Genomic DNA, 20,067 nt, shown 5'->3' with positions numbered 1-20,067 from the left:
GTCAGCATCCAGGAATGCGTTAGCAGAGCTAATCTCAGATGGTATGGTCACTTAAATAGAATGGGAGAGGAAAGATTAGCAAAACAAGTGTTCTCTGCCAGGTTGGCAGGAAAACGACCCAGAGGAAGACCAAGATATAGGTGGATTGATACGGTACAAAGTGCCTTAGACGATAGAAATATAAGATCTGATAATGTTGGAGTCTTGACAAGTAACAGACTGATTTGGAGGAAAATTGTAGATAGGAAGTTAGTAATGATGTAATTTTTTCATGTAGTACTGTCATATCCTGTACACCCCTTGAGGGTACATGGCAGGAATTTGATGATGATGATGATGATGATGATATATATATATATATTATTAATAGTAACCGAGGTTTCCAAACTTATTTCCTGCGTCAAAACACATCCCCATGTCCCCCCCCCCCCCGTTTATAAACAACCTTCAGCAAGATCTTGGAATTGGAAGGCATCATAGAACCAAAAACAAGGTATGTACAAAATTTTTCCACCTCTTTTATTCTACCATAATTGCCTTCTATACTCATCCATAATGCCCTAAATATATATATATATATATATATATATATATATATATATATATATACCCCTTTTTTTTTGAGTAATGTTAGCCAATGTATTAAAATAAAGGACACTCCTAAACAAAAACAGGCTATAATAGCCGTAATTATATTAACAAAAGAGTTCATAAAAGACAATCAACAAATTGAGAAAAAAGTTGCTAATAGGAAACTAGCCAAGAAACAGAAACTGTGTTAGACAAACTGGTCACTAAATGCAGATATAAGCAAACATAACTTATGCAGCACATATGCAAAATACTTGGTGACATGCATTGCCATGCGTTCTAGGCAACTATTTAAGAATGCTGCTGTTACTCGTCAGTATTGTCAATATATATATAACATTACGTCAGTATTGTCAATAGCACTGATCACAATGGGAAAAACAAAGGATCTTTTGAAGTTCGATAAAGGTCTTATTGTAGGTGCTCTCTGTAACTGAAATCGCAATTCTGAACATAGCAGAGCTGACTGGTTTCTAAAAAAAATTTAAGATATCCTGGGTGTTTAATCAATAGAAAAATAACCTGCAGTCCTTGTCTAAGATGTGTAACTTTGGTCCTAAGATAGTCTCAGGAATGAAATCGACACTGTCTGAAATGGCTTGTATGGACAAACAAAACTTCCTGTGCACAGCAATTGACCAAAGCATTTAATGAAGGCTGTTCCTGATCCATCTCACTTAACTATGCATAGGAACTGAAAAGGATCAGTATTGGCAGTCATATGCCTATACGGAAACCAATGATTGCTGCAAAGACCGGAAAGTTCATCTACAGTGGTGTCAGGAACACTGTGACTGGACACTGGAAAATAGAAAAAAAAGTGAAGTGGTGTGACAAGTCATGGAACACCTTGTTCTGCACTGGCAGTATGCAGAGAGTTTGGCAGGAGCCCAATGAGGCAATGAAGTGCTTCATTGGAGAAATGACGTGAGCTTGGCTTGTAAACATAACTCAAGGTTCTGGAGGTGGTGTCATGGTGTGGGGCATGTTTTGTTGATAGAGAACATGCCCCCTGATATTGCTAGGTCAGGTGTCCTACAAGGAATATCTGAACATTACTGCCAAGTCCATCCTGAAATGCTGACTTTTTATCCAGGAGGTGATGCTTGTTTCATGAATGACAATGAAACAAGAACTGTCCAATGCACAAGAACTGTTCAGTAGTGATTCAGTGAGCATGACAATTTCCATCTTTTCTGGCCACCACAAAGTTTGGATCTGAACCCCATTGAAAATGTATGGGATATGAAAATGGATCGAGGGAAAAGTCCTCTTCTGTCAAATCTGAACCAGTTAAAGGACTGTCTGGTGAATGCCCGGTATGTTGTTGATGTAGATGCAATCCAACATCTTGTGGAATCTATGCAAAACTGAATATGTGTGCTGTAATTTGGGTAAAGAGGGCCCAACACAGTATTAAATAAAAAGTTTCTAATTCAGTGGCCAGTATATGTATAAACTATCACAATATCTGATATACTTTAAGAAATCTTTTTTTACCTTTTTTTAATGTTTTGGGTTCCATTATTTTAGCCAACTAACATCTTGCATTTCTTTTATACATTCTTTTATACAGGCTTCAGTTTCGTAATATTCTCCTTTGTGAAAACATTTAAAATAACATACTGAAAGATAAAAATACTCTTCCCAACAGAATATTTTCTTCAAATATTTGAGAACTACTTTAAACCATGATAGACTAATCCCTGAAGATATCAGACAGGCTTATAAAAATTCAGAATACTCATGGCCGCTGCTAATGAAGATTCAAATATTTGTTTTGGAACTAACTTGAAAGACCTCAGCCAGCAAATGCAACAAGGTATTTTAATCAAAAAGAATTTAAAAATAAAAGATAATAAGTACACTGTTTTTACAGTGCAAATGATTTACCCTTCCTGAATTATCTTTATTATTGCAAGATATCTCCAAGGGCTGATCGTGGGAGAGTCCTCCACTCCACTACTTATCCTCCAACACAGGACATTAATATCTACCATCTATGAAGGGGTTGAAAGTTCTGATAAACACCTAGAACCAAAATGATATTAAAGCAACTGATATAACCACAAGAAAGGACATACGAGGATATAAGAGTATAAGGACATAAGTTACTTTCATAACTCTGCTATTGTATGTTCTTTCTTGTGGTTATATCAGTTGCTTTTATATCCTTTTTGGCCTATGTGTTTATCAGACTTTTCTAGCCCCCCCATACAATTAAGAAATATTTTTTCTTTTCTGTACAAAGTATAATAACAAACAACATAATTTAATATAAACTTTAAATGGCCAGTATGTGTACACAAAAAGCTTCTTTGGAACTGTTCATTGTTGTTTTGTAACTGTAGACAAGAAGTTAATTACAACTAAGATTATGAGATCAGTGTATGTTAATTGCATGTTTTGCAAGATGAAAAACTCAATCTTTTGGTTTAAAAAAAAAGCACTGTCACCTGAGTATGAGAAGTTATCGAAATGGATTAATTCCAAAACGGATTAATTCCAGTAATGAGCGCCAGTTTTATTGAGATGTGCTCTTACCACTAAAAAGGTCAGAAATTGCATGATATATTATATGCAAATTTTTTAATTTCCAGGGGAATGCAGAACCGCCACGTTTTGTCGATTTTAACCAAAGGTTATGCAAAAATCGAAGAAAATAACATTCATTTTTCTGAAAAATTCAAAATTCAAATAAAAAAAATATTGATTTTACACGTACTTAGCTTCTTTCAAGGAATTGAAAAACCGCTTTTCATTCAATTTACTTCGTCCCCTCTCACCATATCTAACTTGAATACTGTACAGCGGTAACTCAAAAATCGAGAGTAATTATCATTTTATACACATTTGTATGAGACGGCAACGCTTAACAGTTTGAACATTATGTTCGAATGTGTCTAAACAGACTTTATTAAATTAGATTGAGATTCAACATTAATAGCGAGCATCAGTATTCCACTTTGGTAAATAGAGACAATCGGTATTAATTTCATCGTAAATGTAAAACACAAAATGCTAAGCAATTTTGTTACTCACGCACATACTATATATAACAAACGGAGTTTAAAATTTACAAAATGTTCATATGAATTAAATAACCGAGTAGCACAGCTAAAGAAAACAATCATACATTAAACTACCAAACATTTAAATTTACCTTATATTAATGAAAACTTTGGCTCAGCTCCACATCCTCATGAGTAATCTAAACAAGCGCCTGCAACTGTCAAAGAAAAACTAACTTCAGATGCTCAACTACTATCCTCCTCATCTTTTATTAACAGTTGACAACATCAATGGTGAAGATGTGCAATAATTAAGAAATTATCACTTCTATTTATATGCTGTGATTTCATTCTATACAAACATGAACGTACGTACACTAATCTGATAGATTTTGCTTACAATAAAAGCCGAAGATACATCAGGGTTAGAGTACGTCACGCTTCACAAACCAACATCACGTTAAACCTACCTGACATTAAAACAAAGGTACTACTGTCACCCTCTAGACGGCTTTGATGTTGAGCCGAGCGTACCTCAAGATGGCTGCTATAATTATATGTGTAGTTGAAATGTTTATTGAATGGCGGCAGCCGTACAGCTCAGACTACGGCGCGGTGGCGACAAATACATGAAGTCTAAGCAGATTGTAATCCTTCCGCTATAGATCCTCATTTCCTTTCTGAAGCTTTTATTTTCAAGTATATATCCTGGCTGTCCGAATTCGCTAATGGCAATATTAAAATAAAACATTCTTACACCCGCCCGGTTACTACAAAAATGGTATATGGTAAGGTTCGCATTTTTCTGATCTTATGAATGTGCTTGATATTAGCGCCATTCATTATTACAGATGCTGTCGGTCTGGATGGGTATTTCATAATTCTAATAGTTATTTCATCCATCTCTAAAAGCAAAATAAAAGTAAAGTTGGTATTTATCTAAAATTTATCCAAAAATACTTATTTAGGTGTATTACATTTATTAAAAATAAAATAAAATATCATAGGCGCATTATTAAAGATCTATTCTCTGATATACAAAATATGCCAATAATTCTCATAAGCTACCAAAAATATATTAAATGAATCTACTTTAATTTGTTATTTTAAATTAAGGAGGAAGAACTGATTAGTTTTCATAGTCTGGGCCAGCAGCGATAAGAGATCTGAGTTAAAGTATCATGCTTGTTCGATGTTTTTCCTGTAGCGTCAGCAACGTGCCCGTTCGGCACAGCAGGTAACACACTTGTTTTCGTTAACGCAATTTTTTTTCTCGCCCTCTCCTGTTCCCTGTCCTACGCCCGGTAGCGATCAGAAGGGAAAAGGCAGGTCTTGCCCCACATTAAAGCTTACGCGTTGACATGGATTTGCCTTTTGACAATCTAAGTTTTAAAGAACTTTTGGCACTTTTCAGGCATTTAGGCAACACTAAACACAAAATGGCCCGATAAAGTCGGAAAACACCAGGTCATTGAAGTGGAGACAGATGATCCCCAGCCCTCTGAACTTCCTCCCTCTTTACATAACAATGCCAGCGAGCCAGCAACAACAACAACAACTGAAGACATCTCTATTTCAAATTCCAGTGGCTTTCAGGAGGTCAGAAGGAAGAAGAGAAAGAAAACGTCCCCTGCAGCAGATCCTGAAATAATACCTCAGACCTTGGAAACTACAGCTCCAATGGACACATCAGCACTATATAATGAAAGAACAGAGACAGGTACATTGACAGATCCCAAAGAGAGGATTTCGCCAATAATCTTGAGATCTAAAGAAAAATGGTCGTCACTTGCAGAGATGATGAAGAACACTAACATCAAGTTCTCATCAGCTAAAAACACCGACGATGGAGTCCGCATACAGGCCGAAGGAGCAACGGACTACCGCCAGCTCACCAGACTTATGGATGAACAGAAAGTCTCATATCACACTTACCCACTTAAAAGTGAAAAAAACCTTAAGGTAGTCATCAGAGGTCTGGCAGAAACCATAACAGCTGATGAAATAGCTACTGACCTCAGATCACAAGGCCTTGAACCAATTAAGATCTCGCGCATGTACCGCGCAGACAAGCGCCCCATGCCTCTGGTCTTAGTGGAGATCAGTAAAGACTACAGAGAAATTTACGACCTTAAGATAGTCTGCAACCCAGTCATCAAGACCGAACCACTCAGAAGAAAGGCATCCGCCGGTCAATGCCATCGCTTCCAAAAATTTGGGCATGCACAAAAGTTATGTAAAGCAGATTACAAGTGTGTGAAGTGTGGTGACAGCCATCCCTCGCACACTTGCACAAAATCACGGTTTACACCTGCTAAATTTGCGAATTGTGGCCGCACACATCCAGCCAATTATAAAGGCTGCGCTATTCACCCATCTATCCTACGTAAGACAAGAGAGGCGTTAGCCCCGCCCACTCAGATTCAAGCTATGAAACCTTCGCCGGAAATCACAGTACGGAGTGTTTACAGCCGATAAAACATACGCTTCTACGGTCTCTCCGCGAATTTTACTCGGAGTCGCGACAGCTTACAGTCAAAACTCTGCACTGATTCTTGCTGCCTCACTAGGGGAGATGCTAACTGCCTTTAGCAAAATGAACCCCAGCCAAGCCGATACTAAGAAATTCTTCAGGAATACCCAAGTCATATTCTCCATGATCAACAATTGGCATGCTTTCCTGCATCTCGATGCTGATATCCCAGATATTTCCACATTGCTCCGTAACACTACCACTACTTATTCACCTAAACAGCTTTTCATCCCAAGCAACTCATTCAGGAGTTCTCTAAGCGCCCAAAAGCTGCTTTGCCTTTCGGCTCAGGCGCTTCCGCACTGCCCTAAATAGGGTGAGCCAGGTGCTCATTAATCTTTAATACAGATCTATTTCCTAGCAATGAAGGGATCAGAATCCATGGAATTGAAGTCCATCAAGCCACAGAAGTTATCAGTAGGAGGAAGAACCGAATGAATGAGTGTTTCAATGAATTTTAAGGATTGCTAACGTGTTAATAAAATATGTGAAACTCTGGTTTTGTAGTGTATCTGCTAGATTAACTAGCAGAGACGCAATTATAGTTTTTTTTAATTATATACAAGAACAGCAAGTTAACAACACAGGTAAGTGGACTGTAATTGGGCGATTCGATAGGCCTTACCGCCATTGGAATCGCCATTGTTGATTAATTACTAAAAGCAACTAAATCGTAGGCTCACTGCCCTACTTTGTTGAAGAGTCTTTTTGTAGCTCTTATATAACTCCAGGAGACCCCCAATTGGTATGTTTGGAACAGATTAAGACTATAAACAAGGAAGAGTCATTAGAAGTTTTAAAACTTATCATGGCAAAGTTTGAGACTGACTGGTCGGGTTATTTAAACCTGTACCCCCAAACAAATGATCCAGAAGTAGAGGATGAAGAATCCCAAGGAGAATTCATTCGTAACCATCTAAAAATCCCCATCATAACAACTCACAAGAAGAGCACTCAAACAAACGGAGAACAACAGACGATCTTATGGAGGATCCCCCCCCCCCAGTTATTCTATGAGACACGGAGAAATGGATTTCTGTCATATCAACCCTCAGGGAGAAAAACTTCACATACTCCTTGGCAAAAAACTCAGATTAGGGAGTTAAAATCCAGGCAGACACCGTCACTAACTACAGGCAGATGACAAGGCTATTGTACAACAAAAATCTTCCTTACCATACTTTACCAAGCAAAAAGACCCTAAAGGTGTTGGTAACACCTTTAGGGTCCTTTTGTGATACCACCATCTGTGACACCACATGTTGGTAATATGTCGTGTCACAGAAGGAATCACCACAGAAGAAATCTCAGTTGATCTAAGCAACCAGAGCCTGACCCCAATCAAGGTAAGCAAAATGCTCAGGTCTGATAAAAGGCCAATGCCAATAGTACTTGTGGAGATTGATAACACCCAGAAGAAAATATATGAACTAACTGCTGTCTGCAGCCTCAGAATTACTACAGAATCTCTAAGAAAGAGAGCATCAGCAGGACAGTGCCACAGATATCAGCGGTTTGCACGCACCTAAAAGCTATGCCAGGCCAACTTCAGGTGCATAAAATGTGGTGAAGGCCATAAGATCGTCATATGCACCAAGTCAAGATCTACGCCTGCAAAGTGCGGAGGTCCTCACCCTGCCAACTATAAAGGATGCATTGCACACACAAAGGACTGTGGGTCTCCCAAAACCGCTCATCCATTACCCAGCAGTGACACCCTGGGCAAGTGTGCAGATCGCCATCCAGTTCAAATAGCCTCCACCTTTACAGCTCAGAAAGGAAATCAACCTGAAACCAGGACCAAAACACATGCTGAGGCTGCACGATCCAAGAATACTTACTCCAACGAATTTACAAGCTCCAACCTTACATTAGTTCTAACTGCTTCACTAGCTACCATGCTTCAGGAATTCAGCAAAACTAATCCTACACCATCCTCCAGGAAGAAATTCCTTCAAGGTACCTATTCCATTCTGACAGCCCTCACTCATGAACAATAGGAAATATGAACCTAACTCCCTTACCATAACTGCATGGAATGCAAATGGATTGAACAACAAAATCCTTGAACTACAACAGTTCACTCACAGATATACTCCTGATATAATTCTAGTAAATGAAACGTAGCTCAGGCCAGCTAATAATCCTAAATTAGGGAACTACGCAATGTACAAAACAGACAGACTCACTGCCAGTGGAGGAAGCACAGCCATATTCGATTAAAATTACATAAGCCATGCTGTACTGACCAATCCACAAACCAAGAGATAACGGGCATTGAAGTTCATATAAACAATGCTGGCAGTATCAAAATCTATACAGTATACAACCCACCCAGCATTCCATTACTGGTATCTTACTTGGACTCCATTCTCTCCACAGACTCTATCATCATGGCTGGAGATTTCAATATCAAGCATACAGCTTGGTATAACTCCACAATCAATGACAAAGGCCGCACCCTAAACCATTACTCAACGCAAAATTCTATTGTTATAGCCGGACCCACAGAGCCCACTCATCATAGTCCAAATGGAAGCTCAGACGTACTAGACATCGCAATCCTCAGAAACATCAGATACCAATACCAACTGGAAACGCTAAACGAATTATCATCTGATCACAACCCCATTCAGCTTAAGCTCGGTATACAAGAATAATTCTCTCCTCCACACTTCTTTATATCAAGGAAAAAGCTTTCCAAAACTCTCTTAGAGCACATTGGCCTAGCACCCATTATCCATTACAAAGAGGAGATAGATATAGCTGTCAACAACCTCACTTACCAAATTAAAAATGCACTAACTTCAATCACACAAACCATTGTTTTCATTTCCAGTGGTCTGATCCCATAGGAAATTATGTACCTGATCAGACTGAAAAACAGAGCCAGAAAGCGGCACCATAACACAAAAGCCCCACAAGATAGAACAACTCTGAATAATTTAAATATACAAGTCTGGGAAGCTCTACAAAAACATCGAAATCAAGAATGGGAAACCAAACTGAACAATCTGAACCCAGAGGATAACTCCATTTGGAAATTCTTGAGAACCCTCTGCACTAAAAGGCAACTCATACCCTCAATTCAGACCAAGAAAGGAGCAGCTCACACTGACCAAGAAAAATCAGAAGCTTTGGTTGACAATTTGGAAACTCAGTGTAACCCCTCTTACGAGAATTTAAACATCAATCTAATCTACAAGATTCACTGCAGAGTCAGGCAGGTTATAACAGAACAAAAGGAGAAGGCAGAACCCATCACACCCACCTCTCCAGCAGAAGTTATAAATATCATAACCCACTTGAATAACTATATGGCTCCAGGTCCAAATGGAATCACAAACAAAACAATCAAACTACTCTCAAGAAAAGCCATTGTGCACCTAATCAATATTATCAATGCTATCCTCAGATTCAATGATTTCCCCTTAGCTTGGAAAGCGGTTGACATCACACCAATCAAAAAGATTGGAAAAAATCTTCAACTCCCCGAGGGCTACAGACCTATCAGCCTACTCTCCAGCCTAGGTAAGGTTGCAGAAAAGTCATCCTTACAAGGCTTCAATCAGCAACAGATAAACTAGGTATTATCCCTAATGAGCAGTTCGAATTCAAAAAAAAACCCATAGCACCACACATCAGATACATCGACTGATTGAATTTATCACCAAAGGTTTCAACTGGAACCTCTACACTGCTGCGGTCTTTATAGACGCTTCGAAGGCTTTTGACAATATAAACTCATCAAATATAACATGCCAACTAATCTAATAAAAATCATAGATTAAAGACAGATTCATGTAAGTAAAAATAAATGAAACCGTATCATCTAGAAGCAAGAGCTGTTTTCTATATACAGAGCTCATATTCCTCAAAATCCAAGTTCAACAATTCTAGCATTATATGAGGATGATACCGTTTTATTACCAAGATCTCTCAGTCACTAACTAGCTATCAAAAGACTCCAAAACAGTATTCACACATTGGAGAAATGGCTGATGGACTGGAGGATTCAAACAAACCCACTGAAGAGTTGAGCCATCCTGTTCACCAAAAAGAAGTTTCAGATCAAGGAAAATATACACCTGTTAAGTGTTAAGATTCCATGGCAGAGCGAAGTCAAATACCTCGGTGTTATGTTTGACAAAAAAAAAATCCAATTCACCAATCATATAAAACACATAAGTTCGAATACATCCAAAACAATCGCTCAGCTCTATCCCATGATCAACAGAAGAAGTAAACTGGATACCGGAACAAACTACTCATACACAAGATGATAATACGTCCGGTTATCACTTACGCATCTCCTGCATTGAGCCACACCTCGAATACAAATATTCCAAAGCTGCAGAGAATACAGAACAAATGCCTGTGAATGATTTTGGATGCCCCATGGTTCATTAGAAACGCCCAGATCCACAGAGAAGTCAGCATTCCCTACATCACATCCCTTCTCCATGACCTAGCAGAAAAGTTCTTCACCAAGACAAACAATCATCCAAACTTGCTAATCAAGCAAGCTTCAGACTTCAATGAAATAGAATTCTACAAACACAAAAGACCCAAGTCAATTCTATGCTCAGCTGGACACAGCTAATCTCACTGCCCTTCCAGGACGAGCTTAAAGCTCAATAATTCTCCAATCAAAGAACCCCCCTCAGACAAAGGGGAACATGAAAAGCATTTATGCTTCACCCAACAAATCAGCAACGTTCTGCGTTTCTGCGAGGAGGAAGAACCGAACATAATTTCGTATTAATGAATGAGGGGGTTTTCGATTGGACTTTTGATGACAACAGACGTATTATTTTAGATTGAGCCTGATTAGATTTCATACAAGGTTTATCAGGAATCTCACATTGCACTGGCACTGACACAGTATCATCCTTTCTGTTTCCCCCTCTGCATGAAAAATGCACGAGGTCTGATGGCCGTGTAGGTCCCACCCGCAACGAGGACCAGGGATAGATTTGTGTTATTTTAGAGAGGTAGGTTTTCACTCTGTGGCCAGGTGAGTTCTTGACATTTTCCTTTCTCATTTTAGTGGGACATTACAAACTTGCTTTACTTAGCTAGTACACTTCCGCGTGAGTCTAAAGGACCTAATAGTTTTGACAATCTGTAGGCTATAAGCCTACAGATTGTCAAAACAAGCATAACTGAACAAGCGGTATATCTACCAAGGCTCTCTTTATTCCAATATGGACATCACGGACGATGTTGTTCAAGCCTTTAGCAAAGAGAAGTTGCTTGACCTGTTGAAGAAGATATTTAAAATGTTTGATACAGAATTCCCGGGATTTATAAACATATACGCCCAGATCAATGATCAAGAAGGAGAGGATGAGGATACAGAGGGCGAATTCACAACGGTCCCATCGCCCAAGAACCCTGGATAGATCGACTAACAGGGTACACAGGCAACCAAAAGATGGAGGACCTCTGAAGATCTTATAGAAGAAGAAGATCTAACACCACCAGCTTCAGAAGACAAAAAACAAAAAGTCCCATCAATGATTCTCAAAGACAAAGAAAAGTGGACATCAGTTTCAAGGACCCTTGGTCAACCAAACATCAGAACTTCTCAAGGGCCAAAAATACAGATAAGGGAGTTAAGATTCATTACATTACTGTCTCAGATTTTCGCGAAATGACAAAAATCCTGGACAATTCCAAAATGCCCTTCCACTCCTTCGCACTAGCAAGCAGAGAAAAATCTTAAATTGGTCCTCAGAGTGGGGTTTTCAAGGGCATCATAACAGATGAGGTCACTGCCGACTTATCAGTCAAAGGCTTATCCCAATCAATGTTAGCAGAATGCTGAGATCTGATAAAAGACCAATGCCTTTAGTAGTAGTAGAAATCAGCAACATCCAGAAAAGGATATACGAAGTGACAGATAACTGCAGGCTCAAAATTACTACTGAACCTCTAAGGAAAAGAGCATCGACAGGCCAATGCCATAGATGCCAAAAATTTGGGCATGCCCAAAATTTGTGCAGAGCAGCCTACAGAGGTCTAAAATGTGATGAAGGACACCAGACCAGCTCCTTCACCAAGCCAATTACTACACCTGCTGCTGTGCCAATTGTAGAGGACCTCACCTGCACAAACTAAAAGGGATGCCTTTTCCACCCAAAAAAACCGTGGGTCAGCAAGAGTGAACCCTGCTCCTCCACATAATGACATTATAAACAACCAAGCAGGTTGCCCTCCTGTTCGAAATACCTCATCTTCAGAACCACAGGAAGGCATTCGATCTTCATTCATGACCAAAACATATGCAGAGGCAGCTCGAACTCAGATTCCTTTATCACATCAGCAAGCAAGCTCCAACTTAACATCAGTTCTAACTACGTCTCTTGCCACCATGCTGCAGGAATTCAGCAAAGCAAGCTCCTTCCTATCCTCCAGAAAGAGATTCTATCTAGAAACCCAATCCATACTGACAGCACTATACAATGTATAAAAAAACGGAAACCAAACTCATTCACGATAATAGCATGGAATGCTAATGGTCTGCTAAACAAAATCCTTGAACTGCAAGAGTTTACTCACAGATACAATCCTGATGTAGTGTTAGTTGTTAGTTAACGAAACGCACCTTAGGCCAACTAATAGCTGTAAATTACGGGTCTTTACGATGTATAAAACAGACAGACTTACCGGCGGAGGAGGCACAGCCTTATACATCAAAAATATTTAAGCCACAATGTCCTGACTAACCCACAAACCAACAACCTTGAGATAACAGGTATTGAAGTTCATACTAACAATACCAGCAGCATCAAAATCTATGCTGCATACAACCCAACTGCCATCCTACTGTTGGCAGCTAATTTGGATTCCATTCTCAGCTCTACTGACTCCATTATTATGGCTGGAGACTTTAATGCCAACTTTAATGCATACAGCTTGGATCAGCTCCACAATAAATGACAAAAGACGTATTCTATACCATTACTCAACCCAAAATTCAATAGTTATAGCCGGATCTACATAGTCCACTCATCACAGCCCAGTTGGAAGCTCAGATGTACTTGACATAGTGATCCTCAGAAACATTAGATACCAGTATCAGCTGGAAACACTAAATGAACTGTCTTCCGACCGCAACCCCATCCTGCTTAAGCTCGGTGCGCTCGAGCAACTCACTCAACAACACTCATTTATACCTTGGGACAAACGCTCTATAATTTTCTCAGAGCACATCGGCCCAGCCCCTGTTATTCACAATAAAGAGGAGATAGACTTTGCTGTAAACAACTTAACCATTCAAATTAAAAAAGCAATAAAGTCAGTCACCCAAACTACAGTCTTTCACCCGATCAGTCGGAGTCGGATCCCCGAGGAAATCATAGATTTAATCAGATTTAAAAACAAAGCCATAAAGACGTACCATAATACAATAGCCCCACAAGATAAAACAATTCTGAATAATTTAAATAGACAAGTCCGTGAAACTCTGCAAAAACATTAAAACCAAGATTGGGAAACCAAACTAACTAACCTAAACCCAGAGGACAACTCCATCTGGAAATTCTTGAGAACGCTCTGCACTAAAAGGCAACTTATACGCCCAATTCAGATCAAGAAGGGAGTAGCCCACACTGATAAAGAAAAAGCAGAAGCTGTAGTTGACAGCGTAGAAACTCAATGTAACACCTCTTATGGAAATCTGAACATCAATCTACAAGATTCACCACCGAGTCAAGCAGGTCTTAAGACAACAAAAGGATAAGCCAGAACCTACCACATCCACTTCTCCAGCAGACGTTACAAATATCCTAGCCCATTTGAACAACAACAAGGCTCCAGGTCCAGATGGAATCACAAACAGAATAATCAAACTACATCCCAGAAAAGCCATTGCTCATCTAGTCAACACAATCAATGCAATCCTCAGATTGAAGCATTTTTCCCTAACTTGAAAGATGGCAGATATCATGCCAATCAAAAAGACTGGAAAGAACTCTCAACTCCCGTAAAGCTACAGACCTATCAGTCTTCTATGAAGCCTTGGAAAGGCTGCAGAAAAAGTCATCCTTACAAGATTTCAATCAGCAACAGATAAATTAAGTATTATTCTAAACGAGCAGTTCGGATTCTGAAAAAAACATAGCACTGTACAACAAAAATACAACGACTGGTCGAATATATCACAAACGGTTTCACCTGGAATCTCCACACATCTGCGTAGGGTCTTCTCTACAAACTCATCAAATTCAATATACCAATTTATCTTGTAAATATAATTGACACATACCTCAAAGACAGATACATGCAGGTCAAAATAAATGAAACTGCATCAACCAGATGCAAGATCCTAGCAGTTGTGCAGTGGGGCTTACTTCTGCCCCCCCCATATTATTTTCTATCTACATAGCTGATATCCCCTCAAAACCCAAGTTCAACAATCACTGCATTATATGCAGATGATACTGCTTTATTAACAAGATTTCTCATCGACAAACTGGCTATCAGAATACTCAAAATTCTTGTAGAAGAAAAATTCTTCAACAAGAATAGCAATCGTCCAAACCTGTCGATCAAGCATGCTTCAGACTACAATGAAGCAGAATTCTACAAATACAAAAGACCCAAATCAATTCTATGCTCACCTGAACACAGTTAATCTCACTATCGTTCCAGGGCGAGCTTAAAACTCAATAACTCTCCACTCAGAGAATTCCCTCTCAGACAAAGCAGAATATGAAAAGCATACACGCTTCACCCATTAAACTAGTAATGTTCTGCATTCTGCATTCTGCGTTCTGCAAAGTAAAATTCAGCGCGTTTCTGACTTTATAATGCTAGCACTCCAGTAGAAAGACTATTAGGCTGAATTCTAGCGATGGAATAGGGAAAATGTTTTTCTGCGCATTTTGTTTAACCCATATTTGGAATGCAAGTAAGGCTTTTTCCTTCCAGAATAAATAAATCGGCTACCTTTTATTCCTTATAGGGAGTAGGTACAACCTACAACGTTACTGACTGGATTGGCAAAGCAAATATGCTTTTATATTCCCCTTTGTCTGGGTAAGTGAACTGATGAATGGGGTTAGTTTTGAGCTTTATGCTCTCCCTTTGTGGGCAATGTAGTTAGTTGATTTCATCTGGGAGCAGGATTGCTTTTAGTCTTTTGTGCTTGTTGTAGACTGTCTCATCGTACTCTGAGGCTTGTTTGATCAGTAAATTAGGATGGGTGATTGCTCTGGTGAAAAACTTCTCTGCTAGGTTATGTAGTGGGGGGGGCGATGTATGGGATTTTGGTCTCCTGATGGATCTGGGTGTTTCTGAGATATCATAGTGTGTTCAAAATCATCCGTAGGCACCGATTTTGAATCCTCTGGAGTTTTAGGATATTATACTCTGAGGTGTGGCTTCATGCCGCAGAGGCATACATAATTACAGGACATATTACCATCTTGTATATTAGCAGTTTATTTTAACATGACGTTTACTTCTGGGGTTGATCATAGGATAAAGCTGTGCTATGAATCTGGATGTCTTGCAGCAGATGAGTTTAATGTGACTCTTGAATCTAAGTTTCTTTGTCAAGTTGAACTACCAGATACTTGGTTTCTGTTTGCCATGGAATCTTTTTTCCATACAGTTAAATGTCTTCATTAATGAGCACTTTTCTTCTGGTAAAAAGCATAGCTGAGCTTTTCTGTGGATTGACCTGAATCCTTCAATCCGAGAACCACTTCTCAAGAGAGGAGAAGCTATCCTGGAATCTTTCGACTGCCAGCTTGGGGCTGAGAGATCTGGTCAATATTGCCGTATCATTGTCATATAGGGCGGTGATCGTTGTTCTTGAGTTTTGCAGGATATCAGATACGTAGATTGAGAAGAGTGGGGGGGGGGGAGATGAGAGTCCTGGTGTTCACTTGCAAGAATTTTTCATCTGGATGATACAATTGCACTGATTTTTATCTGCATGTATCTGTCCAAGAGAGATAAGATTTGATCAGCCTTACGATGGTTATAGGTATGTTGGTTTCTATAAGCTTGTAGAGTAGGCCTTGGTGCAAGCAGTAGGAGACATTTTGTACAAGGGTAGGAGGCACCCTTGTGCAAAACGTTTTCAGCACCCCCATAAAATAAGTTTCCACGAAAAATTCTACTTTGTTAAAAGTACAAAACAGTTTATATGCATACATAAAAATAAATTTTATTTAACAGCACATTGTAATCACTAAAATTCATTAATAAGTAATTTTTACTAATAAAAATTTTCAAAATTTTTTATTTCGTTAATATACAAATACAACAGATATATATATATAAACAAAAATTACTTTTATTATAATATAAAAAGAAATATTATTACATAACAAAGATAATTTGGACATATGCTTTTAACTATATAACAATTAGGATAAATGTAGATTTATTTTACATATTTATCGTCTTGCTTTAGCCACCACAAAATTAAAAAAAAAAAATCAGCTAACGCCTTTTTATTCCCGTATACGGGAGTAGGCGAGGCCATTTAGCCCTATCTAACTTTTGGAGACTGAGTGGGCAGTTCAATCTCCACTGGTACCAATCAGAGATAGATGGCCCAAGGCTATCACTAATTAAGCGGTACACAGTGAAGAGAGACGGCTCAAATGTGCCGCCATCTCGTGGTCCCTATCCCTAACAATATATTTAATGTCTGAAAAAAATAATGTGGGTTCTACGGTCGATTTTCTTGAGTGTACGGGACGAAAAACCCGAGTTTCCAGGAGGAAAAACCCGCTTGTCCGTGCCAAAGATCGACTAACTCGGGAACCGGTCGAAAAAAGGCTTAGAAAAATTTCCTCTAGTCGCCGACGAGACTCGAAACCAAGTCTTCCTTCGTGCGGCCAAGCGCCGTGGTGTGCAAACGCCACATCCACTGAGCTACACAGGCTCTTTAAACTACACAGGCTATACATGTAGAGATATTAGCCACTGATTGATTTCTCAGTGATATTTATTTAATATTTTTAACATTCTCCTAATTGTTTAATAATTAAGAAATTTCTAGAATATTAAAATTATTTAGTTAAATTAAGGGGATGTTAATCCCACATTGTTTTAAAACCGAATAAGAAAGTCAAAGATTGGAATCAGAGAGTTTCATGCAGAATATAGTAAACTATAAAAGTATCGGCGATTACTAGTGTGAGCTAATGCAAGTAATCCTAGCACGTAGTACAATCTCGGGCAACTCGCAGCAAAGGTGGTAAAGTTCTGATCGCTATTCTTGGTATTTTCAATAATCTAAAACACATTTCCTAGGAAATGTATGCTGTTATTACATTATGGTGGGAGGTCACTACCCAGACCGGTTTCAGCCTTTTTTGAGGCTTCTTCAGTAGCTAGACCAAATAGATACCAAAGGGTATAGCGAAAAGAACTTATATACTCTGCTATACGAGTTGTCAAAAAGGTGCAACCATTAAGTTACTTAAATATAAAGAGCCAATAGGCTTCATTTCTCGATATAAACATTAATTTAATATAAGGGGAAGGATGTTAACCCTGTTAAAATTATTTATTAAAGAAATTAGCAAAAGGACCCCAACCCCAATGCCTTCCAACCAGAACAAGAAGAAATATATAAATAAATCTCTTATTGAAAATTATTTATTTTTCAGACGTCTACCCAACATAACATAAAAATCTTCTTAAGTATAAAGAGCTAATAAGCTTCATTTCGGCAATGAAAACATTACTAAAATTAAGGGGATACTAAATCCCACATAGTTTTAAAACCGAATAAGAAACTCAAAGATTGGAATCAGAGAGTTTCTTGCCGAATATAGAAAACTATAAAGTATCGGCGAACACTAGCGTTAGCCAATGCAAGTGATCCTAGTACGTAGTACATTCATGGGCAACTCGTTGCAAAGGTGAGTAAAGTTCAGATCGCTATTCTTAGGTATTTTCCATAATGTAAAAACACATTTCCTAGGAAATGTATGCTGTTATTACATTATGGAGGGAGGTCACTACCCAGACCGGTTTCAGCCTTTTTTGAGGTCGGTATTAAATTAGGTCTACCTACTCACTGATGAAGCCTCAAAAAAGGCTGAAACCGGTCTGGGTAGTGACCTCCCTCCATAATGTAATAACAGCATACATTTCCTAGGAAATGTGTTTTTACATTATGGAAAATACCTAAGAATAGCGATCTGAACTTTACTCACCTTTGCAACGAGTTGCCCATGAATGTACTACGTACTAGGATCACTTGCATTGGCTAACGCTAGTGTTCGCCGATACGTTATAGTTTTCTATATTCGGCAAGAAACTCTCTGATTCCAATCTTTGAGTTTCTTATTCGGTTTTAAAACTATGTGGGATTTAGTATCCCCTTAATTTTAGTAAAAATCTTCTGTTTTCAAAATAAGATAATTAACTAAAACGAAACAATTTAACTGATTTTCAAACGTAGCAAAAATGTAATAGACGTACTTGCTTTACGGGAATAATAATCCAAATTCACAAAAAATTTACTAAACAACAATAAATATGTATATTATTTCTGGGAAAACTCCCATTTACTCCTCTTAATAAACTATTATAATTACGGCTATTTTGCCTGCTTCAGTTTAGCAGTGCCCCTGTTTAAATGTCATTGGCTATTTACTCACGGATTCTTAGGGCATTGTAGATGTAAATTTACCAAAAAGTATATGTAGCAGAAGGAAGAGAAATTTACACATACCTCTTTCAGGGTGTTACTGCTTTTCTTCTTTATGCGATGTCCGAAAACTACTGAGTGTGTGGATTCTATATGTGCTAGGAATAATTCCGCTAGTTGTCCACCGATGTTTGTTGTCCACGAACTTGAAGAAGTTTGCCGAGATTCTCGGCAAACTTCTTTAAGTTCAACAACAACATGTACATTCAAATCTTCGGACTCCCCATGGCCCAAAACATCAGTGGACAACTAGCGGAATTATTCCTAGCACATATAGAATCACTCCTACTCCACCCTTCCCTTCCCCCCGGCATCACCTTTTATGGCAGATACGTGGACGATATTCTGTGCATTGGTAATCCCACACACATCACCACCTTAAAAACATCCCTAAACGGTTACAGCAACAGACTAAAATTCACCACAGAAACCGAACAGAACAAATCCATCAATTTCTTAAACTTGACATTAACCAGAACACACAACAAAATAACCACGAAAGTATATCACAAACCCTCGCATATCGGAAACTACCTCCATTTTCACTCACCATCCTGTTAAAAAATCTGTCATCTTATCACAATTCATAAATGCCTACAAATTTTCAACCAATCAGAATAATCTAAACTCAGAAATAAAAAAACTAACACAGATCTTCATAAATCGCAACTATCCTGCACAACTGATTAACTACGCAAACAAGACGGCAAAAATCCGCCAAAACAACCCAAGTACCAAAACGAACTTCCCAACACAAAAAATTATCAAACTACCATACACCCAAAACACATACAAAGCTTATAAATACATCTTCAAACATACTGACTACAAATTGGTATTCACCACAAACCAAAAACTGGCAAATCTCCTAAAATCCACCAAACCCCACACACAGAAAGAAATATTTGAACATCACAATGTAGTCTATAAATTTCCCTGCCAAAAAGACTGTGATATCACCTACACAGGTTTCCACCATCAGGTCTTTATGGGCAAGACTACAAGAACACTACCGTGATTGTAACATCCCTATTCCAGAACATTTAAACACTAAAAAACGTAACATCAAAAAGAAAAATCGAATACAAAGCACAGGAAAAACGGAAATAGCTGTTCACGCCCTTGAACAAAAACAAACCCCGCAGATCGACAAGGCCATCATAGTAGACAGACAAGACAATGAAACAATTCTAAGAATATCGGAAACAATAGCCATAAAATGTGACGCGAACTCTATCAACGTA

The 20,067-nt window shown here is 38.6% G+C and overlaps 2 protein-coding genes across 4 annotated transcripts in view; both read right to left on the bottom strand.

Moving 5' to 3' along the window:
• LOC150109810 (filamin A-interacting protein 1-like) overlaps positions 1-4,403 on the bottom strand; it is a 238,930-nt gene extending 234,527 nt beyond the window's left edge. For 2 of the 3 annotated variants that reach the window (XM_090396745.1, XM_090396762.1), the window contains exon 1: positions 4,073-4,403. The gene's annotated coding sequence lies outside the window, so the exon portion shown is untranslated. Of the gene's footprint in view, positions 1-3,754; positions 4,032-4,072 lie in introns of those variants that run through there. The other variant, XM_090396754.1, reaches the window with a different exon arrangement.
• Positions 4,404-11,285: 6,882 nt separating this feature from the next.
• The window catches only part of LOC150109809 (uncharacterized), a 35,281-nt gene continuing 26,499 nt past the window's right edge, over positions 11,286-20,067 (bottom strand). Inside the window, exon 3 of the mRNA XM_090396232.1 lies at positions 11,286-11,396. Within this exon, the coding sequence (XP_090252358.1) occupies positions 11,286-11,396 (111 nt within the window). The remainder of the gene's footprint in view (positions 11,397-20,067) is intronic.

The sequence above is a fragment of the Typopeltis vanoorti genome, chromosome 1 (assembly GCF_054136105.1).
Source record: "Typopeltis vanoorti isolate ZY-2024b chromosome 1, IOZ_Tvanoo_1.0, whole genome shotgun sequence".
In the NCBI taxonomy this organism is placed as follows: domain Eukaryota; kingdom Metazoa; phylum Arthropoda; class Arachnida; order Uropygi; family Thelyphonidae; genus Typopeltis; species Typopeltis vanoorti.
This window is presented reverse-complemented; position numbering and strand designations above follow the sequence as displayed.